Source organism: Penicillium samsonianum, assembly GCF_028829775.1.
Source record: "Penicillium samsonianum strain IBT 33392 chromosome Unknown utg000010l_segment0_segment0, whole genome shotgun sequence".
Classification (NCBI taxonomy): domain Eukaryota; kingdom Fungi; phylum Ascomycota; class Eurotiomycetes; order Eurotiales; family Aspergillaceae; genus Penicillium; species Penicillium samsonianum.
This window is the reverse complement of record NW_026643268.1, coordinates 478663-506585: the sequence shown is the minus strand read 5'-3', so window position 1 is coordinate 506585 and position 27923 is coordinate 478663. Positions and strand designations below refer to the sequence as shown.

Below are 27923 nucleotides of genomic sequence, written 5' to 3'. Positions count from 1 at the left end.
GTGTCAAACATCTCGGATATGGCCTGGCTGGGAATACATCGCACACTACATTTGATGGTTCCCTTGCTGCAGAATCCTGTGCAAAACCCACATGCCACCATTATTACCCTCTTTATGAACGCTGTCGAAGAGACTTTGACAGATAAGGATAGAATGCGGGGTCTAACTTTAGAAAGCCAAGCGACGAAGAGTCTACTCAAATATCTCCCCCGAAATGGAAGAGCAAGTTCCAAATACGATCCTATGATTGTCAAATTTACAGTTGGTCGGGAACTTGTTACAACTTATGACCACATCTTTAACAGGTAAATAGAATATTGATGGAGCAGTCCGTGGGGATTAGTCAAGACCTTATGTTAATGCTGATAATAGGTACTTGAATGACTTTGAGTTCCATGAGGCTGGTGAAATTTTCGGTGTGATGATGAAAGAAAAACATACCGTCATCGAGAAATGGCCTTATAGGTTAAAACTCCGGCCCGGTCAGCCAGGAGCTCAAGATGAGTTTGACCGGTGCATGAGGAAAGGTGTTTCAGGGAAAGAGCGATATGTAGAGTGGAAAAGAATCCATCAGGGCATGTCTTGAAGAAATGATCTACTTGGTTTGGTTGCAGCAGTTGTGAAAGCCTTACCAACCGGCCATCGAGTTCAGTAAACCAAGACCTGAATTGAAGTACCATCGCAGTTCCGACCTAACATCCTTCAACGGACTTAGGCACGCGATATCCGAATGAAAATTTTGAAGAAATCATCACAGGAATATATGCTGAAATGTCAAATATGCAGCATAAAATTACGAGGCAACTGTTATGCTACAGTACAAAAATACGACAACATGTCATGGGCCCATGCAATAGAGAAAGCGCTTTTTCGAACGGGCACTGGAATCATCTCGGGAACGACTGACTAGCGTTTTCGATGACTGGAACCACCCCTGTAGACTCGATCTGGCAGGGTTACCGGAAGTTGCAAGAGGAGGGTATCAGTTTTTCTATTTAGGGTTGCCCTGTCTTATTTTGTCCATACAGAAATAATACAGTAATTATCATTGTTACTAGTAGTACATTATAGTACAGTACATCAATTGATCTCTGTCAGCATCCGAAGTGGGAATTTACCACTTACAGATTATATTACCAAGTAACCGTATAGTAACCCAATCATTCAGTAGTCTCGAGGCAGGCAGCAACTCCTGAGATCTGCGAAATGCGGGGGTATTTCAACCTGCCCTCGACTGCATGTCTATTTTTTGATTGATAGATTTTTCCATGGTGAATTGGTTCCACATGGCCTCATTCGCTATCAATGGATACAAGTCTACCCCCAGAACTAATTCCGACCAGTTTACATAGAATAAATCTATTATTAGAAGATAACTCGCGTGGTCGATACTATTAAAAAATACAAACGACAGAAACAAGCGGCAGATAATCAACATAACCCCCTCGCACCATACCTGCATATCCAAAGAAGTTTATGAGCGCTTCTTTATAAAATATCAATCAGACCAAGAAAATGCAGTGAACCATTTGATTTTTCTTTTGGCCCGCCTGAGCTGGTTAGCACAAAATCAAACGAACGTTTCAAGAATATACCCACCTCGAAATTAACAACAAGGTCTTGTCTCGATTTGATCCAATGAAGTTCAACTTCGTCATAAGAGTGCTGAGGCTCGCCGTGCCAAGTATGGCTTCAACCTTTGTCATCTTTTACTTCGAAGGCAGTTATTTGCCCGGAATGTGTCTGAGCAAAGCGCCAACCTCGTAGCGTTTAAATTTTTAGATTTATCAAGCACACACGAGGGAATTCGACTAGACAGCAGCCGATGGTCTTTCCATCACACGCTAAGCCAACCAAGCGATATAGTCATCATTTTAGTTTGTATCTCTTCTATTTCTCTCCACCTAGCAGAGCCCGTTGCCTAGTTAAGGACTGTGGATTAGGGTTAGAGATGGCGGTACTCTGAGTCGGGCAAAAGTTAAAAATCAGCAAGACAAAATAAATAAAAAACAGTGAAAGAAAACACGGCTAATCACGAGTTGATGGTCCAGGAATCCATGATCATCGCACTCGCATGCAGCCACTGGGCTTCAGTGCCTATGACCATGTCTGCAGACGTGGCCGAGGGCATCCACATAGACTCCGTCGTCCCTAAAGAAGGAGATACTTCGGCTAGTGGCCCAATCGGCGTCATGTCCATTAACTGCATACGCGCTTCAAAGTTAGGAAAGTTAGACATTGGCTGATGCTGTGACACTTCCAGGGTAGTCGCTAGCAGCGACCGTTTCAGTGGGTTGGGCCGGATCTCGGGTTGCCCGGGCGGGACGGACGAGATCTGGTTCGACTGCGGCCTGAGATTCTGCGCCCCGGTGGACAAGGACTGGTTGGCACGCGGCGTTTGTCGCCGTGTCAGACCTTGTTGGACGTTCTTGATGAGTCGATCGGCCTGGCAACTGACTTCACGGACGACCTGTGCCGCATTTTTGGCTGCCAAAAAGTGATCGCTGACGAGATCCAGCGTGCGGATCGCCGTCTGCAGTGACTTTCGGGCAGATGGGGTGGGGGGACAGACGGAGTTAGCGAGCACAAATCCTAGGGTGCACAGAATGGCATCCCACTGGTACTGGAAGATGGGCGACCAGCCGCGCAGGAGATCTGTCTCGGACAGCACTTGATTTAGGATACTAGTGATCGCCATGGCGTGATTCAGACAGGAGATGTTGTAACCGTCGGTCCGCGGAGTCATGGAGGAGCTCACGGGAGGGAATCGGATAAAGTGACGCAGTGTCGAGATCACAAGATGGTGATAGTGGAGCTCCAGCAGGAGGCGTTGGCGCTGCAGCCAGAGCGGGCTATACGGGCACAGATTCAGCATGTCCCGATTGGTAGAGAAGGACTCACCCGCCCCCGTGCGAGCATTACATAGAGACTGTGGCACGTTTTGAACCCAGTTATGAATGGCTGTCATCTCCTGTCCGAGAAACTCGGCCAAGGTCTCGAGGAGGCGTGGATCCTCATATAGATCCTTGACCTTATCCCCATTAAGCAGCTGGGAACATTTCCTATGTAGTGCTGTCTGCACACCCTGAACGAGATATATGAGCTTTGTGCACTGGACATGGAAGCTGAGCCAACTAATGTCATCATGGTTCGTGTGGAGGACTGTGCCAGATATCCGGGCGTGCTCGCGACCGTCTCCCGGTAGCCCGCAGCTGACATGGGACAGCTGAATGAGTGGTGGTCGACCCAGGGTCATTGAGAGCTGGGTGTCGATCCGATAGAGCGTCCACCAAATCCGGCGCTGTAGCTCCTGCTGCTCAGGGGAGGTCCCGTCCAGTGGGCGGATATGCAGCCGCAGCGCGTGGGCGATTCGCAGCGTAGCACCCAGGTTAATATGCGCCGTATTCAGCAGGGAGGCGTTGTACAAGTAGACAATCGAATAGATTTGACTCTGCACGACCATGATGGTTGGATTTTCGAGCTCACTCTGCAGAAGCCTCTGGGCCCTCTGGTAGTAAGTTCGACTGGCTAGATTCGCATTTTTGGCCTGCCATCCAGGACCCGGATCTCCCTGCTGGTTTTCTTCGCTGACGAAGAACGTGCTGCTGTACTGCATACAGACTGCCAACAGCACATCAACCAAGGCGGACGACTTCCGGGTAGACATTCCATTTGTGGAATTGGACCATAACGTGTCATAATACTGCTGAAAATCACGTTCGTCGAGGATAGGATATACACAATGGAAGTACTGCCAGAGCAGATTGAGAAAGTGTTGCTCTTGTGACCAGGTCAGATCCTCGGCCTCTTCACTTTCGTCCGGGGGCTGATCCGCCTGGTTGGCCGGGCTTGCATCCCATCGAGACGGTTTATGGGAGGGGGCAATATAATGAAAGCGTGCCATGCATGCCCCCAACTTCGCATCTTCTATTGGCAGGTTGAGTGCTTGGGAGAGATAGCGACTGATTCTGGAGACAAAATATGAGGACGACAAGGGCCCGTAGTGAATCTGCCCCGTCTGCTGGAGGCCTTGCCATCCTTCCGTAGTATTTGTGAGATCCGCAAAGTCGAATGAGGTGTGCGCAGCATCCGACAGTGGAGGCGTCGCGAAACCGGTCTGTACTTGGATTTCCGCTCCATCTTTGAGTTTCGCGATCTCATCCTGAAGGTCCTTCACTTTATTTCGTAACCCTTGGATCTCTCTGTCGATATAGATCAGCAGGCCATTTACGCTTATCCCGAGGTGATCCCGAGGGGGCTGGAGATCGGTTTCCTACCGGTTTGCAGCCGGGAGCGAGGTGGCCTCCTGTGGCTTTGTCTTGCTGCAAGAACCTCCTCGATTCAGGCAGTTCTGACATGGCTGCTTGCCATCGCATCTCACGCGATAAAGCCGACACCAGTCACAGGCCCGAGCGACCTGGTTGGGCTTAGGTCGTGGAGCTGTGATAGGAGTGGCTGATCTCTCACGGGAGGTGTCGATCGTGGTATCGAAGTTGGCGGAGAAAGTGGAATACATGACGGAGCGGTGGAGAGGACAAAACAATTCAGATATTCATTCCGACTAGTTTTATTCAACTCCAAATGGCGATCGGAACCTTCAAAGGAATTTCCCTCTGAACTACTCGAGACTAGATGGGAGGGGCGGAGGGGGGGCAGAAGTCGGATCGCGCAGAGGAAAATCAGTTGCGCAGGAGTGGTGTTGGCGGTAGATTCCAGACGTTGCAGATCTTGGCCAAGGACAAAGGTACATGCAAAAAACAGGGATCACTGGCTTCCCTGCACGCCATGAGACTTGCATGAAAAAAAACGAACAAGAAGGGAATAACAAACGAGAAAAGATCCGGATGCTACCTAGGTACACACCCACGTTCTCTCTAGTGTGTCATCTCGCCAGCTATTGTCAGCTATTATGGTGGACATTGCCAAGGTTGGCCTAATTCGCCACTTCTCTTTGTTGGAATAATAAGCGAGCGTCCACGCGTGATGGTGCTATTGGTCCAAGTCAGACACATAAGATAATAAGACCTTAGACCCTTATAGTTACCTACATATGTGCATATGTATGTACTTAGTTATGCACTCCATGGATAATTTGGAGTAAACAGTGGATCCCGTCCTGCTATAGATGAGAGACCTTACGGACATACAATTTTGCCCAGATTGCCCAGTGTTAATGATAAAGATTAGCCCTATATTGATAGGATATTCATGTGGGATCAAAATCATAGTTTTGGAGAAGGGCCTAGATAGCCTATTCCAGGTACGATGTAGTAGCCATGTGGTAACTAATCATAATATGCACGAGCAAAAGTGAGGTTATATCCGCTTGCCCATGAAAGGCTGCAAGATTAAGAGGAATAAAGCCAAGATTGGTATGGGATTGCACATCAAACCCTTCCCAGATCAGATTACGGGCTGTTTGTAATTGTCCGTGCTCTGCAGCCCAAACCATAGCTGAACCGTTCTTATGTCGAATATTTGAGAGATAAAGGTAGGAATTAAAGAAAAGGTAAAATTGGCGGTTCGTTTGGGCTAGAGCGTTGATATCTCTTTGTGACTCCAAGTTTTGGGGGATAACTTGTAGAAGGTCGTTTGCGAAATTGAGCAAAAACATTTTCAGATCCTTATTCAGGATTATTTGTATTAGTTTTAAGACGAGTGGGTGGGATAGCAGACATCTGGCTTAAGTGTTAGCACAAAATGGCCTTGGCTTAGACCAAATCGGGAATTTTAGAAGCACTGATCTAGCCAATTATATACATAATGTTTAGCCGATCAGATCACCGATCTGGCTGGTCAACATGAGGTGCAGATAATCTGGTGAAGCTAGTTTCGATCCATTCTGTACATGACCCAACATGGAACGCGATATCGGGCGCTACTGTAATTAATAGAACGCTGTGACAGAGGATAAATTCTCAACTTCCAGGCCCTGGGGCGGGCAAGAAGCCTTTCCCAACCCACCCTCGCCCATCTTCTATCTCGAAAGCTGCGAACACCGCAACTCCACCCGAACGAGTTACCCCACATCGCAACATTCAGGGGGAATTCCTCATTTCGAGTACCTACTCTACCATCGCCGCCAGAGCTCTTTCGTTCCAAAGAGAAGTCCTCACTGGTGTCACTGCATTTCTGTCATTTATTCCTTTAATTCTCACTCGCTAATATGTATTGCCTACGTTCTTCCGTGATAAAAAAAAATAACAACCCGCCCTCCCCTCTAAATAGGCGCGTTACGGTAATCGGGAGGTAGAAGACGGCGGTTTGCTTTATTTGCAGCGAATTTATCTCGAAGGAGAGATATTGTCAGTGGTAGATTACCACTAGTGCCCGTTTCAGAGAGGATCCACAGAAAAGGAGCTTACTAAGAAGCAAGCCCCTGAGTTCTAGGATGGATGAAGAACCGACAGACGGAGAGACTGAGGAGGAACAGCTGTTTAGTGATAATTTATTGCTACGTACGAGACCTTACCGATTCATCGATCGTCGACAGATATTTATAGAACAGATTCTATACGGTGTTATGGTACAATCCAGTCACATACGACTGGTAAAATACTAAATTAACGAGCTAAGCTCATAGTGGATTAGTAAAGTGGCGCTGAGAAAGGGCGAAAGAGTGCAAATCCTGTACTCACGGATATTTCTGAAGGTAAGGAAATAATGTTGATTCGAAGCGGTTGAAGGTTCTTTGAATTCTCGTCTTGCTAACAGAGCTTGCCATAGAAGCTCCAGAAAGCAACGATGAAAGCGTTATTTCGACAAAAGAGTCTCACGTAGCATTATGTGGCCAGACTGGTGTCTCTAGGCTCGGTCAGGGTGGTGAGCTGGGACCATCAGTCAATACTAGCCATATCGCGAACGACAATCCACCTCCGCCCTGTCTACAAGGCTACGTTTATCCCAAAAGAAAGCTTGAGGGTAATCTTGGAGCCAGGCGATCAAAGCGCCTCATAGCGCAACAGTTTCGGCAGCTATTATCAAGCCATCAGCCTGCGTGTTAGGACAGCCCCTGGGGGTGTCCTGATACGATATGGATACGAGTGGGGAATGTGAGATGTGCCTGATATGGGTATGATGATATTCAGACTAATCGCTGGTCCTCCTAAGAGGATCCAGCCCCTCTTTTCTTAGGGGATCCCCTCGTGCTTATGCAAGCAGGTAAGCGAGGTGATGTATCAACAGACAGCTCCGGTGGTGCATAGGCACCTCCTCCACATTCCCTATACCTCATTGTATGGTTGGCGTAACACTGCGTTGATGTAACGACCTTTGGAAAAGTTTAACGTCTCCTATCAATATCTATTTTGAAAATCCAAAGATATGAGTCATAATTCATCGTAAAATGACAATGCACTATGAAGCCGTCCTGGCTGGCGGGCCTCAATATAGGGCCGGCCGTTCAGTAGATAATCATCGGTGCTAGGGCCTGAAGATAGATTTCTCGTAATTCGGCATTCTGCTTTTAGCACTCTACCACGGAGACTTTTTAGACCAGCCTTTGGATAAAAGGGCCTCCTAATGCTAGAGTCTGACGCTAGCTTCCGAAATTGACATAAAATATCAAGTACCGATGATGAAAAAATACCAGCTCCAGTTGAATTGAGGGACTAGGTATCTGCCGACAGAGAGAAAGATGCAAGCAGCAGATGCTTGACCAGCCCAAGTTGAATGTCTATCAAGCGTGCAGGGATGGACTTTTTTTCAGATGTAGTACGGATTAGAACCGCCCTGACAATCGTAACCAGTAGTGCATGTAATAAGAGAGGTCTAGATAGATCCAACGCACTGCTTAAGCACAGCACCGTTGCATTACCATACTTTCTCTGAGCATGCTGTGGAGAACACAGTAGCTTGAGTACCTAATGTGCCGATGATCATAGTCGTTGGGGTCTCAGACTAAGCCGGACACTGAACTAAGGGCTCAACGGTAGCAGCATAGGAAGATTTTGGTTCGGATAACGAGACAAAGTTCGAAGAGCTACCGACGAAGTCATTTACTTTCTCCTTAACGATTTCCCATGAAATGGCGACGTGACCAGCCTTACAGGCGTTACCACCAGGTAACTCTTCGAGGACGGTGTAACTAAAGACAAGTCCCGGAGCACCCTCTGCATTACATATATCGCTTATAGAAGAGCCGAGGCCGCAGCGCTAATAGCCGTCTCCGATGAAGAGCTGTAGGTCAGACTGATGTCTATTGACGGAGAAAACAACTCTTTTACCACAGTACATAGACGGGTCGGTGCCTAGCTGGGTGTTGTTCATGGCAACTGCATAGTCGGTGTCCATATGTTTAAGAGAGAGCAGGGTCGCAAAGCTGTACATTACTGCCCCTTGGTTTTGGTAATCGAACGTAGTACCGCAGCTATCTGCCTACTCGACATCGTAGTAGTAAGTTCCAAAGCCTTGACCACTGTGGATGATTGACCGCGCAGAGGTGCCGACCGTGAGGAGCAGGCTAACTATGACAGTAGAATGAAACCTCATGTGAGATAAGAGACAAAAAAAAAGGTAGAAAGAGAATCAGCTTTGGTAGGTCGGAATTGGTTGTTAAGCCAAGATCGGCACGTTTGTTGAGAAAAGGACTGGCAAAAGTGTAGGATATATTAGCGTTCTATATAGACTGGAGTCATTGTAGAATTCTTGTATATAGTTTAGAATTCTGTTTTGATTTCTGCTAGGCTATTTCTTTCGTCAGGAAAGATCAGCTGTTTGCGGCGTGATATTGGTGATAATACCGTTCATGTGAAGACGACCTATTGTTCAGCCAAATGGCCACAAATCAACCAGATATAACAATTGATACGCGGCCCGCAGAAATTGAAGGACTGGCCCCGCTAAACAAACGCACAATCTTAATACTGATTGGCGCCGATTGTACGAGGCAGCTTTAGGTTGTAGACCCTGATCTGCACCAGCCTCATATCATAACGATGATGATTGGGGGATCCCTGAACACATCCCAGATGGCTGGCGTTCCATAACGAACATCCGCAATAATCTTCATACATTCGGAAATGTCAGAGCACCTCGTACTCATGTTGAACGGCGACGAAGCATCACCTCTTCGATGCTAGAAGCCATTCGTGATCGTCTTCTTGAGAAGCCTGGGCTACATTTCAATTTCTTTTGGTAACCAAAATGTATAGCAAACTCAGCACTGAGACATTTCAGAGATAAAAAATGTCTTGCAAGAATCCGAAATCATTCTATCTCCAGGACATCCAGAGTAAATTTGAACTCTCTCTCTTCACAAGCGACGAGATACTTGTCCAGGGTAGTCGGCCCACAAGCACCAGTTCCCACTCCGCTGCATTCAGCATCGAGTCTCACATGAACTGTCTTTTCAGGAACAAGATCACATGGGTGTCTTGCTGATTCAATCTGTTTCGCGCTGTAGCGAGATGCGGCCCAGTGGAATTGGACTGTAGGGTCCTTGTCTGTATGCACGGAGTCTCTGAAAACCTTGATGCCCCAGCCACGATTATCGCTCAGCTGCAACCAACGGGTCTCGGATCGGTTTCCGCCCTCCTGAGGGACTTCATATGGTGTGTGAAGCTGTTCAGTGGTAGCTTTATAGATTCCGAGCTTTTGAGATCGTTTCTTGTCTGGGTATGACTCCCCTGGTCCTAGACCAAACCATTTGGCGTTGTCCAACTGGTCGGCGAGACGCAAGTCCAGGCCTAGTCGTGGAAGATCTTTGGGAAGAGACCCTCGAGGCTTCACCAATGAGGTCACAGAAAGCTTTCCATCTCCGGTAACAGTATAGTTTGTTGTCACTTGGAAGCCCCATGCAAGAACGGGTGGCCCCACCCAAGTTTCGGTCACTATTTGCGCGGAGTCACCCTCGACTTTAGAATTCTTGATGCTTCGAAGCTGGACTCTCATATCATCCAGTCCGTATCTCTTCCTTTCTTCTAGATCTGATGACATAGTGTCATTGTCGGTTGGAGGTCGCCAAAAGCCTGGTGCTAAGGCAGTGGCTGTTTTCAGATCAGGATCCAGAAGCTGATGCCCCCTAGAGGTCCAGCTTGTCAAGCCACCGGTGGAACGTGAAAAAGAAATTTCAAAGTCCGAGCCTGTCACGGTGTGGCTGGAACAGTTGGAACTGGTCTGCATAGGGAACCGAGGAGAAAGAGAAGGACCGATCGAAGAAGTTTTGAGAGGGTGTTGAAACCAAGCAACTTCATGACCACTCGGGGTCCAGGGGGTAGATTGGATGTTCTGGAAGCTGACAGTGAGCCAAATTTCACCTCCAGGAAGGCTGGGTAGATTTTGAGCAAACTCGATGCTTGCACTCTGCCCCGCCTTCACTGAAGGAACTTTGAGACTACCTGTGGACATGATGGTTGTCCTGTATTTTCATTAGCTTGATCTTAAAAGTAAAAATGAGGATCCTTACTCTTCACCGAATGATTCAATGCGGTATAAGGCCTGAAGATGCGCCAGTTCCGTGAAGTCGTATCTATTCTCAATGGAGATCGAACCGTTGGCGTAAAACGCGTGAACTGGAGAGTAGGCCTTTTGTAGCTCAACGAGGCCTGGAGTCGGAGTATGGTTGCTAAAGCAGAGCCCATCCATAACAAAAATACCGTCGTTGGGAAAATCGTCAAAGTCTCCACCATATCCGTAGAATCCCCGTTCTTCATCCCAGAGGCCGTGGTTTGCCCATTCCCAGATCCATCCGCCTTGCAGTCGTCGATGGGTTCGGAAAGCTTCCATATACTCTTCCAGGGCGCCTGGGGCATTTCCCATCGCATGGCCATACTCGCAGAGTACAATGGGCTTCTCAAAGTCATCACCCTCTGCCACCGCCAGTTTTTCAATTCGGTTGACAGATGGGTACATGTAAGAGAACATGTCGGCGGACTTTGCCTCGGGGTCCCCTTCGTAGTGGATGGGCCTGCTCGGGTCGACAGACTTGATATAATCATGCATAGCCTGGTGGTTCTGGCCGTAGAATGCCTCGTTTCCGAGAGACCAAATCACGATACAAGGATGGTTTTTGTCACGCTGGACCATCTGAATTGCACGATCCAGATATGCGTCCTTCCATTCAGGATTGTTGCTAGTGTATTGAGCGGCTTGGTCGAAGGTCAGCTTCTTGCGCTCTTCGTAGTCCATTGATTCTGGAATATCGAGAGGTCGTGCGACCGCATCGTAAAATCCGTGACATTCCAAATCCGCTTCGTCCATCACCCATAAACCAAGCTCGTCACAAAGCTCGTATAGTCGGGGGTGCGATGGGTAATGACAACATCGCAGTGAATTGAGGTTATGACGCTTCATAATAAGGAGATCCTCGCGAAGGAACGACAGGGGAACAGCACGACCGAATTGGGGGTGGTGGTCATGGCGGTTGGCACCACGGAAGAGGATGGCCTTGCCATTGACGGTAATATTTCCTTTCTTTATTTCAACCTGGCGGAATCCAACACGATGGTGTATCTTTTGAAGATCTTTCTTATCCGATGAAGTCTGTAGACTTAGAGTGAGATCGTATAGATATGGTGTCTCTGCCGTCCAGTGTTCAGGGCGCTTCACAGGAATATCCAAGATCGCATCCCCACTCTCGACTTGCGACACACCCGCAGAGCCGATAACTCCCTCTGGTCCATTTCGGTCGGTCAGCGTAGCTTCCAAAACCACTGACTCGCTAGTTGTAAGGCGGACCGTGATTTTCAGGACACCGTCCTCGTAGGATTCATCGAATTCGGTTTTCGCGAAGAAGTCTTCAATTCGAGCTGCGGAGGGGAAGGCGAGTAGGTTAACATCGCGGAAAATTCCTGAAATATAGTTAGCTTGCACCAATTTCCATGGGAATTTGTGAAGAAAAGATACCCGAAAGCCACCACTGGTCTTGATCCTCGATGTACGATCCATCTGACCACTGATAGACACGCACAACAAGATCATTTTTCGCCTTCCGATCAACGAACTGCGATATGTCAAATTCAGATGGATTGCGGCTCCCCTGTGCATATCCAACTTCATGTCCATTCACCCAGAGATGGTAGGCGCAGTCTACTCCGTCGAATCGGAGCCGCAGCTGCGCGGTTGAGTCCCAATCAGGTGGCACGTCGAACGACCTCCGATATGTACCTGTCGGGTTTTGGCTGGGGACATTAGGTGGGTCACAAGGAAATGGAAAGATGGTGTTTGTATAGTTGGGTTTTCCGTGGCCTTGTAGCTGCCAGTGACCAGGAACCGAAATGGTTGTCCATTGCACCGATTCAGACGATGCGTCGGTCTTCTTGTCATTGGAGACTTCCGGGGCCAGCAAGGGTGACAACGCGTAATTAAAGTCCCATTGGCCGTTCAGCGACAGTGATGATTCTGGAAGAAAGTATGCGCGAGGGGGGAGTTTGTTTCGCTGGAAGATGCGCGGGTTCTCCCAGTCGCAGGTGCTGCTATCGGCCTCGGACATGGTGCGATCGACTCAGCGAGCAAAAAAAAAAGCTGGAATCACAACTTCGTTTGTAAGATGAATTCCCGCAAATTATTTCCCTCTTCTTTTTATTTCGGCGGCACTCGGGCTCTTAAATGGTATCCGTCGAACTACCAAGACAAGAGCCCGCAGAGAGAAGGGTAAAAAAAAGAAAAAACCACAGATCATCACTCGTCACTCGTGCGGGGATCGTGGAACACGTTGTATTTACCCCTCTCTACTACTGGTCCGATGCATCGTGGACTGTCACGGCATATTGGGCTCATCTGGACGCGGTACTTGCATTTGGTGCTCATCCGATCTGTGATTCGCGGATAATCGTCTGCTGCACATGTTGAGATAGCTAGTCTACCGAGGGCCTGTGATGGTGCCAGCCCCCAGACGGTAGTATCTGAAGCGATTCCAAGTGCACGAGTATTGCTGGGTCTACTCTGTATGTACGGGGGAATCCTAATCCATCCCTTGACCTGATCTGCGCTTTTCGGTCCCATCATCCCCGACGGACCTGTTACTGGACCCACTTCTGCTCCGCCAATTCGGTTGTATTCGCCTGTCCAGATGAGCGCTTCTCTAAAAAGCAGGAAAAGTCTTGATTGTATAGACCCATCCCTCAATCTCCAAGATAATTCTTTGTCTGCAGCTCGATCAGAGATGCAAGTAAACTGATATTAGCAGCTTAGCAAGGTATCGGTGGCGCCCTTTCTGCGCAAAAAGCCCTGGAGCTCATTGCTCTGTAGACACTCCCAAATATATCTTTGTATCACAACCCCGAAAACTCCAAGTGCCAGTACCTACTAGATATTTAGTAGTCCCTTGAAGTAATTCAAATACGATATTCCCAAAATTGAGGGTTGCTATCAAGTATTGAGGTAGGACCTGATAAAGACTTGAGGTCACGCACTCGTCCTTTCCACCAACTACAAAATCTCCGGTAAATTGTCGGCTGGAGTCGAGATGACCGGTTAAATGAAAACAGGCTAAGCCTGAACAAGGCCAGGGGGCGTCTCGGCCACCCAAGTTAGCCCCTACATTCCTTGCTCGGGGGTACCGGAGCCGATGATGCGGGGTGATCAGTTGAAAGAATTCTGCTGAACCGCCTCAGACCATCCACACAGACCGATCTGGGATAGCTACTGCATATCTTTGAATCCAAGAAGGGGTAAGCGCTTCGGTTCACGCCCCAAAACTGCAGTATCCGCATTTGCGAGCCAGTCACAAGCCAGTCGGGGAAACGCGACCCGAAAGCGCGTGCCCCCGCGAAAGCCCTTCATTTGGCGTCGTTCCTAGAGTTAAACTTTGGTTAACCCCGGATTTTCAATCTATCAACATGCCGGCCATCATGCGACCCAAATCGTTTAAATACCCACATATACCGCTGATCCTTGAGCTCCATGAAGCTATCCAATTCATCGCGCCAGTTACGATTACATTTTTTGATTGAAGTTCGCAACAAGACTTGTGTCCTCCGGCATAAAACCCTGCGATGACGGCCATGGACCCCTCTAAGCCATCCCTCGAGCATGTCGAGATTGGCAAGGATGGTGTGGATTCCAAAGAAATGGCCCTGCAAGAAACCAGCGAGGCGATTCAACTGGCTGAAGCCGTGGAGTCTATGAAGTGTAGCCCATGGACTCCCAATATGTTTCGCCTGTACGGCTGCTTAACGGTCGCATATCTTTGCGATTGTCTCAATGGATATGATGGGTCGCTGATGGGAGGAGTGAATGCCATGACTTCATATCAACAGTATTTCCATATGTGAGTGCCTCTCTTGCGATGTCGAAACTTTCATTCTGACTCTACTTTGACAGGAAAACCGCGTCTTCGGGAACTGGCCTGGTCTTTGCAATCTACAACATCGGATCCATACCTGCTGTCCTTCTCTCCGGTCCCGCAAATGATATCCTGGGACGTCGGATGGGCATGTTTATTGGAGCTGCGATTATCATTGTCGGAACTTGCGTCCAGGCACCAGCTGTCAATCACGGGATGTTCCTTGCTGGTCGATTCATTCTTGGGTTTGGAGTCAGCTTTTGCTGCGTGAGCGCGCCATGCTATGTCTCTGAGATGGCTCACCCAGTCTGGCGTGGTACGCTGACGGGTCTCTATAACTGCACCTGGTATATCGGATCGATCGTCGCTAGTTGGGTCGTATACGGATGCCAGAGTATCGCCTCCGCAAATGGCTTTCGCATCCCAATTTGGTGCCAGTTGGTTTCGTCCGTCATCGTAGCCTGCACCACGTGGTTCCTACCAGAGTCTCCGCGTTGGCTTATGGCACAAGACCGCGTTGACGAGGCAATTCAGGTTCTTGCGACCTACCACGGCGAAGGTAGTGCTAGCCATCCCATTGTGACTCTCCAAGTCAAGGAGATGCAACATCAGATTGCTGTCACGGTGGATGATTCCAGTAAGAAGTGGTGGGAGTACCGTGAGCTCTTCAACACTCACTCGGCTCGCCGTCGCTTCATCTGTGTGGCCGGCATGGCTTGCTTTGGCCAATTGTCGGGAAACAGTCTCACTGGGTACTATCTTCCGGTAATGGTTGAGAATGCGGGTATCGGTTCCGTCAAAACGCAGTTGATGCTCAATGGAATTTATCCTGTCATTTGCTTCTTCGCCGCTATCTCTGGTGCTGGTCTCACAGATCGTATCGGCCGACGACCGCTGATGCTCTACTCGCTTCTTTTCTGTTCCGCCGCCTTTGCCGTGATTCTCGGAACTTCGAAGATGTCCGTTGACAACCCGGACAACTCTAGTGCAGCGAATACTTCTGTTGCATTCATTTACCTCTTCGGAATCGTTTTTTCCTTTGGTTGGACACCGCTGCAGGCCATGTACATTGCCGAGACGCTGTCGACCAACACACGAGCAAAGGGCACGGCAGTTGGAAATTTGCTATCCAATATCAGCAGCGCCATTATCTCCTACAGCTCGGGACCAGCCTTCGCGAAGCTCAAGTATTATTTCTATGCTGTATTCATCGCGTGGGATCTTATCGAAATGGTTGTAATCTACTTCTGGTTCCCGGAGACCAAAGAGCGCACCCTGGAGGAGCTCGAAGAAGTTTTCTCCGCGCCAAATCCAGTGAAGAAGAGTCTAGAAAAACGTGATATCACCACCGTTTTGCGAACTTTGGAAGTCGCCGATGACAATCATACACGGAATGGCGTCTGAAAGTATTCGCGCATGTTATTTTCGATCAAGCGGACTGGAAGTGAAGCGACCGGTGAACTCGAATGGACAGGGGGTTAGCTAGCAGCACATTCACCGTCTTTTAGCAATCGGAATGATGCATCATGAATTTATTGGAACTATAGTAATATAAATACCGCAAACCGCTTTTTCTTACATATTTGAGGTTTAATTCTTGTTCCTGGGCCTGGAACTCAAAATTAAAGAAAATCACCCGATGCTGCGTATCCCCAACGCCTTTTCGTCGGCTAAACTAAGCCACGAATGCGGGGGCCCAGGCCAACTTCCGATCTCTCGAATTTGCTGCTCTGTCTTTCTCCCTGACAAACTCCATGATCGACGATATAATGTCCCCAGATAGAGAAACGGAGAGTCATAAGCGAAAACGAACGTGTCTGGCGGTATGTCGTGTGCCTCCTCCCTCATTTTACATGGGCATGGCGTTAACAGCTAGGTCTCAGTGCGACCCCTGTCGCTATCGGAAAGTGAGGTCAATATGCATGGTCCCACTCTTTTGAGATCAAATGGGCGCTAACATATGATTTCTAGATGTGATGGACGTCGGCCTTCTTGTACAACCTGCACCCAGGGGGGAACGGACTGTGTGTATGGAGCCGAGGCTATCAAGTACGTTGAATTATTTCACCACAAGCCCGTATCTTTGGAACGAATTCTGATATGCAAAATAGCAAGAGCAAAAGTGACATGATTCTGGACGTCGCTATTCGGTCGGAAGGTCTCCTGCTGCAGTTATCCGCACAGCTCGTTCGTCGTACCCTACCGGAGGCCTACGTGACTTGACCAACATTTTTTCTAGGCCCAAGCATCCCACCGAAGTCCAGCTAATATCTCTTCTGTGGCATCTCCTGGAAACGCAATCTCACCCAGCACCCTTAGTAATCTGGGTCGCGGAGAGGGGCCCTCTGATCATATTTCAAACGCCATTTTGTCCCCATTCCACGCCTCAACGACGGAATCTATCTTATCGTGGCCGCATTTTGGTGAATTCCGAAGTCTGATCAAGGAGAGTAAATTTTCAGTTTTCCAACTTGAGAATGCACGCAGAACACTGTCTCACAGGCCGTCCCCCCCCTCAACCATACATGGCGAAGCGCGACATAGGGAAAACGTTTCGAGACTTCGAGCGAGGGATCAACTTTTGGTATCCCACTATGGCGAGATCTACCACGAAAAGCCTGAAGGAACATTTATTGTCAGGCGCGGTAGAATACAATACGCGTTCATGCCTAGCTTTACTAGTCATGGCATTAGGATGTTCCTCCGAGCTTGTGAGATTATTCACGACCAGGGAAACTCCAGAGCCACATTTAGCTGAGGTGGAAGCTGAAAAGCGACTCCTGGGTTCTATGTACTTCGAATGCGCATTTGACAAAATTCACTTGGCACAAGCGGAATTCACGGCGGATGCAGTCCAGTGCCTGTTTTTTACTGGGTACGTCATTTTTCGAGAAAAATCTTCACTACACCAGGGTCTAACAACAATATTCAGCTTATATTTCTCCTTTCTACAAAGGCCGCTCCAGGCTTGGTCGTTCATAAGCGCAGCGGCAATCAAGTGTAGGCTGCTTTTATCCTATACCCCCTCCGACCAACCCCCAGAGCGATTAGAGTGCCTTCACAGGATATTCTGGTCTTGTTATATACTCGAGAGGTAGGCACTATCGCTTCTCTTATAAAATAACTGAGCTGATTTCGTTTCCCAGTGACTTTCTGGCTGAGCTATCCGCTCTTCCACAAACAGGAATTGCGGAGATCGAATCCCTTATTCCTCTACCAGGCGAATACTCCACCCAGGAGTCACAGAGCGACCAGGAAAAATCGTCTCTGTACTTTCTCGCTTGCATCTCAATGCGTCGATTGCTCAATCGTGTACATGATCTTCTATATGCCCGTAATGACGGAGTGGGCTTTGACAATAACCAATTCCCCTCCGTGGTTTCGGAGCTCGGTCATCAATTAGAAGAGTGGAAGGATCTTCTACCATTTCACTTTCAGTTTTCAGTTGATCTCGACCCTACAAAATCTCCGGAAGGTGCCTTCCTTCGTCAGCGGTATTTGACTTGCAAGAGTGTCATTTATCGGCCTTATCTTACATGGGCGCTCTCAAATGGGGAAGAGGTAGTCGAATGCCCCCCGATTGTATTCGAGGGATCGCGTCTTTGTTTAGAGGCGTGCTGGATGCATGCCCAAAACCTTCGCAACATTCATCATACAATCATGGTGGATACTTGGATTTGTTCGCTCTCGTAAGGACTGCAACCTCTTCTTTTATCTTTTTTCACATTATTGACATTTTCCAGCATGGCGTCCGTTGTTCTGATAACACTCGCGGCATCTCGCGTCCACTCCATCAGGCAACTAATTTCACACCAAGTTATTGAAATTGGTCCGCATATCAATGACCTGATTACGCGATGGATGTACATCCCAGGAGATGAGGTCTCGCCAAGTGTCCTGGAAAGCACAAAGCTCATTGCGAACGTGTCGGCTTTACTGAAACTCAGCCGGAATCAAGATTGATCAACTAAGTTCAAATATTTGACTCTAAAGATTGAGGCACATGACAAAAGAACTAGCACGCAAGTGCCAAGTGAGGCATTTCAAGCTTCGCAGTCCGTGCAGGAAGCCCTCGCATGAATTTCACAAGCAGCCCTTGGGGTATCATATTAGGTTGATTCCCTAGACTCGCTTTGAAAATGAAACCCGAATACAATAATTCCACATTAGACTTGGGGTTTTCCATATTAGAGAACGCCGCCAACGGCCACGCCTCCAGAGCTGATACCGATGGGCTCGGCAGGAGTTGAGACTCGTTTCTGAAATTCGACTTCGGAGGTATCGAGATCTAGGTCGTCGTTTGGCATGGGCGCTGCGACTGCCATGGCCACGAACACCGTGATCAGAAGAGCGATAAGAGTGGATCGCATTTTGGGAATGTCTAGACCTTTTAGCATCGATCAAATACATGTATTCCCGACTCTTGGATGATCAACATACTGTCGCTTAGCTTTGAAATCGATGGAGGACCAAGATGAAGACTAAATTGACGGGAAAATAGGTTTCTTAAATTTCAATTTATCAAATAGCAACGGTGTATTGAAAGTTAATCCGGGCCTTAGAAAGCGGGCTGACCCTCGAGCACAATTTCTGATCCAATCCATCTTGATGACCAAAATGGACCATCCCACTTCGCCTTCCCCAATTGATCGGCCAGCCAAGAGACAGTGCCGAGTATCCCAAGCTCCAGAGGATGAACCCAAGTTGGAAAACCATCCAGAGCAAGCCTCAAACGGCACAACCATTGAACCCAAGGTCGGTCATACCCCTCGGCAGGAAATGAAAAAAACCCACTAATACTGAATAGATTCCAGTGAGAACACGGGGTACCCTTACGGCGGAGTTCATGAAAGTAGTAAACCTCAATGACTCCCTCGCTACACCAGTCCTCAAATTGCTCGACTTGTACTTTTGCCTATGGGAATGCTACGTCGTCAAATCGGCGCAGAAAATACGACTCGAGGAGGAGCAGCGACAGCTTCAAGCGTCAAATGAGTGGCTAGCAAGCGACAGCGACATCCTTCTACAGCTCTGCGATGAACAAGCATCAGTATTGTGGGACCGCAGACGAGCGGTTCAGGCTCTTTGTAATGGTGTTGTTTCAGCCTTGGAAGCGAGCGATCTTCAAGCCTACTCTGTCGATGAGCCTGAGCCTTGATAAAGTCTCCATGTGGTAGAGCGTTTATGGGCAGGAAGACTGACATTTGGATTTTCCGCTATCTATTTGCGCTATCTCCTGAGGATTAGCGCTAATTTTAGATAAGGTCTATACTGTTGGTGAACTTTAGTTGGGTTTGGTGACGGGTGCCAACGATGTACGGCTGTTGATACATCCAACGCATTCGATAATTTAGCATCTGGCTATGAATCCCCCCTAGTTTGTCCTGACCTTGTGTAATCAGAGTGAAATAAAATTGTTGTGATATGAGGCTGTTGCAGATCAAGAAGCTTCCAGTTCTTTCTGCGTGGAAGAAATACATGATGCAAGTAGATGCCTTCACTGTGTATATATATATAGCCTCGTGTCTCCCTTTGAGAAAACAATTAAGATCATTCCTCTGAATTACAACAAAATATCTGCTCAGCCTCCAGCTTTCCATCTCTCTCAACCCTCGTTAAACCGCTATTTTATACACTTCTGTATTTCTTTCCTACAGCAGCTTCGACAGCGAGCTTTCGACGGATATGAATGACTCGGGCAAAGATGGTCTGTACCCGTTACCTCAATGGCATTTTGTGCTAACATTAGTAGACTACGATTTGGATCTCGACCTTCACGCTATCTGGCATGAATTCTCTGGCATACCGACACCGCCTCCCTGTCTCGCCACTGATCCCGATGATCCGCGGCAGATTCTTAACAAAGTCGACCCCGCAGGACATGAAGCTCAGGGGCCTTCCTTGATCGAATGCCTTTTCTACCCCAATCGCGACAAGCTGTCAGCCTTCAAGTGGACGGGTCCAGATCCTCTGTCCATCTCTACTCAGGCTGGCGACATTTTCCTCTACATGTCAGCGCTCCTTTTCTCTAAAGAGGTGCACTTGATAGAATTTCGATTTGCACTATTTGACCGGACATCTGGTGATACTATAGGAGAGGATCTGATCTTCCTGCCGCGGGTTGAAACGGCCCTGGGGAATCTCTGTCGGGTACGCAGGCAGTTGCTAGAAACAATCACCTGGCATGCTGTTGGTGCAACAGGCACTAGCTTCCGACTGTCCCTTTGGCCTCGTATGGAATCTCTACCATATTTGAGTCTCTCGACATATTCTCCGCTGACTGTGCTGCCCCCGACACTATCCCTGGACCCACGGTTTTTTGTGCATAATATATCGGGTAATTACAGGTGAGATTGATCCAGAACATGCGGGATTACTCGCAGACACATTGCAGTGAAGACGTTGATAATGAATCAATGGCTATTTTATGCGTTGTTACTAAAAACTATCGGAAAGATATAGCTGCTTTACATGCGGTAATTTTCCCTGCACTGCGTCGCCGCTTGTAGTATTTCTCTGTCACCAAGATAGGACAGGGCAATCCGGAATAGGCAATTCCTCACACTTCTCTTTCAACATCCGGCAACCCTGTCAGATTGGGCCTGAAAGGGTGGTTCCAGTCATCGAGCAGGCTAATCAGCCGTTCCCGAGATGCTTCCAATACCTCCTCAATATAGAGCAGTCGAGGCAGCTGCTTGTCGTGGAGAAGCTGGAGGCCGTCTCTCTCGTTGCTTAATTTCATGCTAGCCTCCTTCAACTTTTGATTATTTTGCTCTAGCTTCTCTCCATCAATGTGCTTGGACACGCACGACTCCCATAGGCGTCGATAGAGTCCAACAAGTCGAGCTGCTGGAAAGGTGAACTTGGGATCGTCGCGTCCGAGGTCTGCTAGCACCTTAAATGGGTTGAAAGGGCAAAGTCGCCAAGGTATGTCTTGTTTCTGCTTCCTGCTGTGAAGGGGAGAACTGCATTAGTCTGCCAAAATATTTGAAGCCGAATCGTTTCACTTACCAATGGGGGGACATGATGAGGATTTTCCTGTGATTTGTCTATCTCGCTAAGGATTGGCAATTCACTGGGCTGCTGTTCTGTTTTATTTTCCTGGTCTGGCGAGCTGTTCGGGGCATCCATTTTGTCCGCAGGAGAATGTCAAGATCTGGGCAGTACCGTTTCGATCAGGCCTTCGTGTCTCTTATAGAATATGCAAACGGATGTGGTTATGGATCACCGCATTGGTCAATCAACGCAGTCAGCTTTTGAATGGATTTACTTTTTAATTTCAGCGGCGGTTGGCAGTCAATTTGATAGAAGGGATAGTGATCAACGAGTCGGTCGGGGAAACTGATCAAGCCTCACAATGTTGAGGGCCAGATATGAATGCTCATATATATTTCGCACACTTCCACTTTTGTTGAAAGTCCATGATTTCTAGGGATGAAATTGTAGGCGCTTTTTGGTCATTCAACGTCGAGTCGCTCACAGGTGAGGTGATCAGAAAATGAAAATGAGCCTGTCATTGCGGACGGAATATATCCACAAAGCCTCAATTTAAGACGGCCGTGAAGGATTCAACAGTGAGCCAACGTTTCTTGACCGACTCAGCATCCTTTCTCAACACCACTATTGCTCGTCTCCCTCGCTGAGCATCTAAAGGCAGAAAATTGTCGCTGCAAATAGTTGCGGTACATAGAAGACATGGGTTTCGACAGGCCTCAGTTACAAGAGGTGTCCCTCAACGCTTTCTACCAAGCACTTACCCGACAGGATGAGCCGAGAAGCCTATAAATACGTCCTCTAACCCCCGGCAATTCGTTCTACAATTCATTCACCTGACTCTGCAAAGTAGAGCAGGCTTGTGTCTGAGTCACCTGATAAGTTCTCCCCTTTGACCCAGAACCGAATTTCCACTGTACTGACATTGATAGGATACATCGAGGATTACAAGCCAGACAGTGCCTGTGAGAGATACAGGTATGATTCCCACCAGATGCACTGCCATTCACATCAGCCGGTTAAAGATACGAGTTTTGGATTAGCTGGTCAAGGTATCTATGCGCAGATGCCTCCGCCACAGCAGTCGACTAGTTGATCTACTGTACAGCCACTGTGTGTGCTCCCAAGAGATAGGTGAATATCCGCGTCGCAGGTATGTCAACAGCAATGTATGAAGAGATGGCCAGCTTGAATAACGAGAACTCTCGCCGCTGCTCTCTTCCGTGAGTCACCTTGCTATGATGCTTTGAATATCAAATGGCCCTAACATAGTTTAAGTTCTTTCAAATCAACCACCAGCATGGGAGCCTCCGATGTGGGCGAAGAGCGCCGACTGCCTCCTCTTCCCCAGATTTTGCCTCTTCCTTCTCCCGGTCCTTTCAACCCGTTCAACACAAAAGATGCCCTAATTCCCACCACCCCTGGACCTTAGGACACCTTCCAATTCAAGTCACCTTGGCAGCTGCCGATCACATCGTCGCTCCCCCTTCACCAGCCAACCCGGCCTGGCCTGTCTCACTGATCCTGAAGATGATGCGATTTCAATAGAACCGAGTACATTCGAACAAATGCACGAGCGCAAGGACCACAGCTCTTTGCCATCTCTTTGTCCCAAGACTTGGCTACCAGAAAATGTGAGTCATGGATTGTCTCCCCGATCTGCAAGCTAATGATTGACAGTGAACCATTGACATCGCACCAGAGGGCCCGAGGATACAGCACCCCGTTAGTGCCAAATACAAAGCCATGGCCTACACACTATTCTTGGCCCCGACGCTTCAAACCACGCAACATACCCTAGATGAAGAATATAAACCAGAGGAGCGGGCCAATAGCGGGCGCGAACATCTGAGTGCGAGCTTCGCTGCATGGAAGCTTGAGACGTCCATTCTTCCTTATAATGTGAGTGACTTACCGCGTCCTCCGCTGCGCTACATCAGTTATTTGTGCAATTTCTTGTGCTCCAGAACATCAACACAATTGCTGATTTTCGTGCCGTTGTACATGAGGGCAGCCCATCGCCACCGTGAAACATCCCTGTTGGGAGTCCTATCGCCGGATCGGAGATAAGACCAGGGGGCAGCAGTACGACGCTTGCTCCATCGCGTCTTCGCCCTCACCGCCTTCACTCCATGAATGGCGGAGTCTCTGGCCGTCCGCATTGCGAAACATTCATCCATTACGACTATATGATTGCTTGTGCCTGGTGAGGTTGTCACGGCCTATGCCGCCCGAGAGAATGCGCGTTGCGCCACAGCCCGGCCTTTTTGGAACAACGGCCGGAGAGTGTGACGAACCAAAATACAACATGGCATGAATAGTGCTGCATTGCCTTGCCGAAGAGGATTGTAAGTGATCTATTTGGCAAGTTCATATGACCACAAAGTTCACTGATCGTCTCGTCTCAAGCGTACACAGCGTGCCCTCTGCAAACTCTATGAACGAGTAAGCTATAACACCTCCTCCAACTGGTTCAAGCCTTGCTGACTCGGATCATACAACAGAAGGTCCCCTCATATTTCCGTCATTCGAGTCGAATGCGAAGCGAGCAAAAGCCATGTCTGCTCGAGCTTCCCTATACCGATGCGATTGCATGCTGTCTATCCGTCCCATTTGACTGCTGGTGTCATCGATGATGAGTCAATGTAAGGCTCAGATCGTCTACCTGGGCCCTTCTCTCTCAGTCGACTCTGTGCACCAGGTCGTTTGCTATGTGTCTCGGCATTAAACACCGTGAAGGAATAGCCTCCGTATGGATCAAATTCCTGGCGTCCAATGGGTGGTCTTCGTTGTTCTCGGTTCGCATCTCGCGTCGTTTCAAGCCTGGCAGCTCGACAGACACCGGGATGAGCTCATGTTTCAGTCTGGCTCATGGCGGACGAGACTTACTTTCGCAGACGAGCAGACTGTGAGTCTAAGTCTGCGTGCAAGGAGAAGGTGAGGCGGGACCCCATTATTTCGAGCCTACAGATGAACATCGGCCATATCAGGTACGAACCGATAAAAGGAGATGGTAGGGTGTCGAGTCATAGCCGAGTCAACTAGAGAGCACGAGCAAAGAGATGCCGTCCGATATTTTCACCTGATCCTACCCCGCGTTGCTGAGCCGGTCGGTGTATTCCAGCGGGTGGAGCTAACAAGCGGAAACGAACAAGTGAAAATGAATCAACCGGACATGTACGACGCTGCATCAAGGGCACTGTCAGAAATGCTGTGGTGTCTTTGGATATACGCTGGCTGGATCTGATGCCTAAGCACGCTTTTTTCTATCCAAGCCAGAGCAACGTGTGCAAAGACCATTTACCCTGGATGTCACTGCATCTGCAGGTTAGTCAAGCCGAGCGCGTGTATCTCTCACTGAAATCGTCTTCTGACATATCGCGTGCAAGCGGTTTTCTCAAGGAATTGGCCGAATTTTCCGCGTCCCCTACGTCGACTGTTCTTGATCATCAATTATTTGTCAGACACTGCGCTTTGGACTGGTATATCACTGTTTAAGCAGATCCTTTGTGGGGGTGAGTTGGATGTCTGCACAACTTTACTCAGAGCCATCCTCTGTGCGACCTCTCTGACTATCTATGACAGCCTATGCTAAAATTTCTACCCCTACTCAGCATTCATATGGTTGCTTTCGGCGGGATTGGCTACGCGCATGTCTGCTGCGGCTCCAATACAAGTAGATCGCATCACCAAAGTCCGTCGTAAATGCTGGCGGAATCGTCTTTACCAGATCTGGTCAAGATGTCGCTTGCTAGACCCGATCGGGCTGCAACCATGTTCTCTACACAGTAGAGTATGCTCGATCACGTGAACTCGGGTACTATGCCCAAAAAGCAATGGCGATCGTTTTGGGTGCAGTAGTGGATGTTGATAATGGGAGAGGAAAGGCGATATAAATCGTAGTTGCTTACGGGATTATTCACGGGGTCGCGACGGCTCCCATGTAGAAGCAGCCAATCGGAAATTTTCCAGCCAAGCCCCTCAATTTCTTCGTTGTCTTTATTGGGAATCCACTTTGACTCGCGACCGTTGTGGATGTAGGCATTCTACAGCAGAGTAGGAGTGAGTGACTTGCAAGCCGCCTGAAGCGGCAAATTTGACTACGCGAGGAACAGTCTATCGCATCACCATAATTATCTGAGCAACAAAATGTATTTCGAGCGCTCCTCATTCAATGCTTCTTCTACACCTGGTAGGTCTGATCGTGGGTGTTTTGCCTAATTATAGCTTCACCGAGGGATATTGGTGTTTGCATTGGACCAGCTCAATCGAACTGGAGGCTGTGTGCGAACTTTACTGGGTATACACCAGGGGACCATCGTATCAAGTGATGCCAAATTGTGCAGAATGAAACAATGAAACTGTTATCTCTGTCATATGTAGACTTCCGGACCGGCCCAAAAGCCCGAGGCCCAACCCGGCCCCAACCCGCAGATGGGCTATGGGCCTAAGGTAGAAGCCCCCGGGGCTTTCTTGGGGGCCCAATGGGCCGAAAACAATACACACACACACACACAATTTATTAACGCCCGGCGGCTAAGCCGAAAGGGCAACTATCTCTGATCTACTATACATGTCATAATACATATAGTACTGTGTCTCCTCAGAGCCCATAAATAAAGCCTTGCAGTATATGTCATCTCAGATGTCCGTATCGCACGAAAACAATATAGACATGCCAATTTTTGGCATTTGCATAAAAAATGCAGATTTTCCCAGTATCAATTATCTGTGGAAACGGACACTCATTGTGAGAAACTAGCTAGCTTTCGGCATGAAATTGAATCCTATAAGCCTACAAATGAGGAGTTCCACTGATGAAAGTATCATACTTGAACAGGAAGATACACCTACTTCTGTCTATGAAATGTATATATCTATGTGCTGACGCTCACTAATCCTCCAAGTGCCAGAATAGTACAAAATCCTGGTCAAATTCGACTTTTTCTTGGTAATTCCTATGCAATCGGGTCTATAGTGTAGCCACTGTTTTCCATGACTTTTATTACCAGGTCGTTGCCGTTGAATCGTGATATCTTGCTTCTTGGAGTAGTTGAACCCCCGGATTGGGCCGGGGAAAACGTCGGGCCGAGATCTGGGCTTATAGACTAGAACATGCATAAAAACAGACATTGATCAGCAGGGTTATGAATGCCAATACCGTAGTTGTGTGCATAGAAATGGGCTTGGTTGGGCTTTGCTGAAGTCTAGTGACCATCACTCAACTTCACCGCCTGGCCGTATACCACAATACACATCAACACCCTCATCCATACTATCGTCAACGCTCATCAACGTTTATCAACAACCATCAACACCCATCAATGTTCATCAACGACCATCAACGCTCATCAACGCCCGGTCAACACATCCACGACGCACCAAAATACTCACCATTTTGTTCGCTCCACGCCCTGATGGCAGATGCATTCTATTGCGGCGGGAAGACTAGCCGACCGCAAACCATGAAGACAGGAGGGTTGGGAACACGGCGGGCGATAACGAAAATTGAATCTTGAATTTACGATTCTGATATTGGTTTGCTTCTATCTAGGGCTCATTTTATTTCTCCAATGATGATCCTTCGAAATACGAAATACATCATCAAGATGTTGCACAGATCTTTGCTTCTTCGAGTACTCTTGAATACTCGAATACTGGTCCCTAGCACCGCGAAGAGGTGCCTGCACATCGCTAGAGGCCTTGTTAACGCAGCAATCCCCTACGAAGCACATTTGTTGACGCAGAGCTCGTCCTGCGAAGCACATTTTTACACTCGCGGGGCTCAGGGCAGCGAGGGAGCACATTTTTACACTCGCGGGGCTCGGGGCAGCGAGGGAGCACATTTTTACACTCGCGGGGCTCGGGGCAACGAGGGAGCACATTTTTACACTCGCGGGGCTCGGGGCAGCGAGGGAGCACATTTTTACACTCGCGGGGCTCGGGGCAGCGAGGGAGCACATGTCTTACATCGCTGGGCTCGGAGCAGCGACAGCCGTGGCCATGGAGACGCCCAAGCCCGTAAGCAAGAGGGACACCATGACACATCGGAGTGTGAGGACCGAAGTCCTGATTTTTTGGGCTGGGAATCCGGCTCCTTTTATATTTTTTCGGCTACGTCTCGACCAAGGAACCAGTTGCGCAGATGGTAGCGAGAACCACTGTCTCGTTATTGGCGTTGAAGACATTTGAACAACGTTGCAATGGTGTTTGGAGACTTTGTGGCCTACAGATTCAAGTTTCGATCAGGATTCATTACTTTCAAAAACCTGCGTTGAGTATGGTGAACCACTTCATCAACGGTTGAAAAGACAGTGATACGGCAAGAATATGATTCTCACATATCATTGAATTTGTAATTAAATCGCTCAACGCGGTGGCAGACTACTCTGCCCGTTTTGACCATGGTCACTAGCCACGGTCACCATCTCTTTCTTGAGGATTGAAGTGCTTCAACAGATGCCGAATAATGGGTTGGACACTTTGTGGGAGACAGTCACATTCGATTGTACCGGTTGTTGGCCTCAAGGAGTGCCTCCCATTGATCCCACTAGAATTTTGTCTATCTCCTTGCCCCGCACTGCTCGAACGGTACTTATTTTCTGTTGCTCGCGGCCAACTGATGTTGCCTTCACTGGAATTTCTGCCACCAGGCGCCACAGACACTGCGAACCTACTCCCAAATCCAGGATGTTGGCTGTATTCT

General features: G+C 48.4%; 5 protein-coding genes across 5 annotated transcripts; 2 read left to right on the top strand and 3 right to left on the bottom strand.

The window, feature by feature from the left end:
• Positions 1-2032: 2032 nt before the first annotated feature.
• On the bottom strand, positions 2033-4516 carry N7471_013776 (Zn(II)2Cys6 transcription factor; the record flags this gene model as incomplete). Its single annotated transcript, XM_057286494.1, has 2 exons — positions 2033-4202; positions 4278-4516. The coding sequence occupies 2 exons, from the start codon at positions 4514-4516 to the stop codon at positions 2033-2035; spliced, it is 2409 nt and encodes an 802-aa protein (XP_057128973.1).
• A 4691-nt stretch (positions 4517-9207) lies between these two features.
• On the bottom strand, positions 9208-12430 carry N7471_013775 (uncharacterized protein; the record flags this gene model as incomplete). Its single annotated transcript, XM_057286493.1, has 3 exons — positions 9208-10357; positions 10406-11789; positions 11845-12430. 3 exons carry the CDS (start codon positions 12428-12430, stop codon positions 9208-9210), a joined length of 3120 nt encoding a protein of 1039 aa, XP_057128972.1.
• Positions 12431-13943: 1513 nt separating this feature from the next.
• Positions 13944-15628, top strand: N7471_013774 (sugar porter family MFS transporter; the record flags this gene model as incomplete). The annotated part of the gene is made up of 2 exons (XM_057286492.1): positions 13944-14209; positions 14263-15628. The coding sequence occupies 2 exons, from the start codon at positions 13944-13946 to the stop codon at positions 15626-15628; spliced, it is 1632 nt and encodes a 543-aa protein (XP_057128971.1).
• Positions 15629-15993: 365 nt separating this feature from the next.
• Positions 15994-18187, top strand: N7471_013773 (Zn(II)2Cys6 transcription factor; the record flags this gene model as incomplete). The annotated part of the gene is made up of 9 exons (XM_057286491.1): positions 15994-16047; positions 16097-16131; positions 16196-16273; positions 16336-16438; positions 16464-16482; positions 16544-16647; positions 16687-17318; positions 17371-17913; positions 17968-18187. 9 exons carry the CDS (start codon positions 15994-15996, stop codon positions 18185-18187), a joined length of 1788 nt encoding a protein of 595 aa, XP_057128970.1.
• Positions 18188-18411: 224 nt separating this feature from the next.
• N7471_013772 (uncharacterized protein) lies at positions 18412-18594 on the bottom strand (the record flags this gene model as incomplete). Its single annotated transcript, XM_057286490.1, has 1 exon — positions 18412-18594. One exon carries the CDS (start codon positions 18592-18594, stop codon positions 18412-18414), a length of 183 nt encoding a protein of 60 aa, XP_057128969.1.
• Between the last annotated feature and the right edge of the window lie 9329 nt (positions 18595-27923).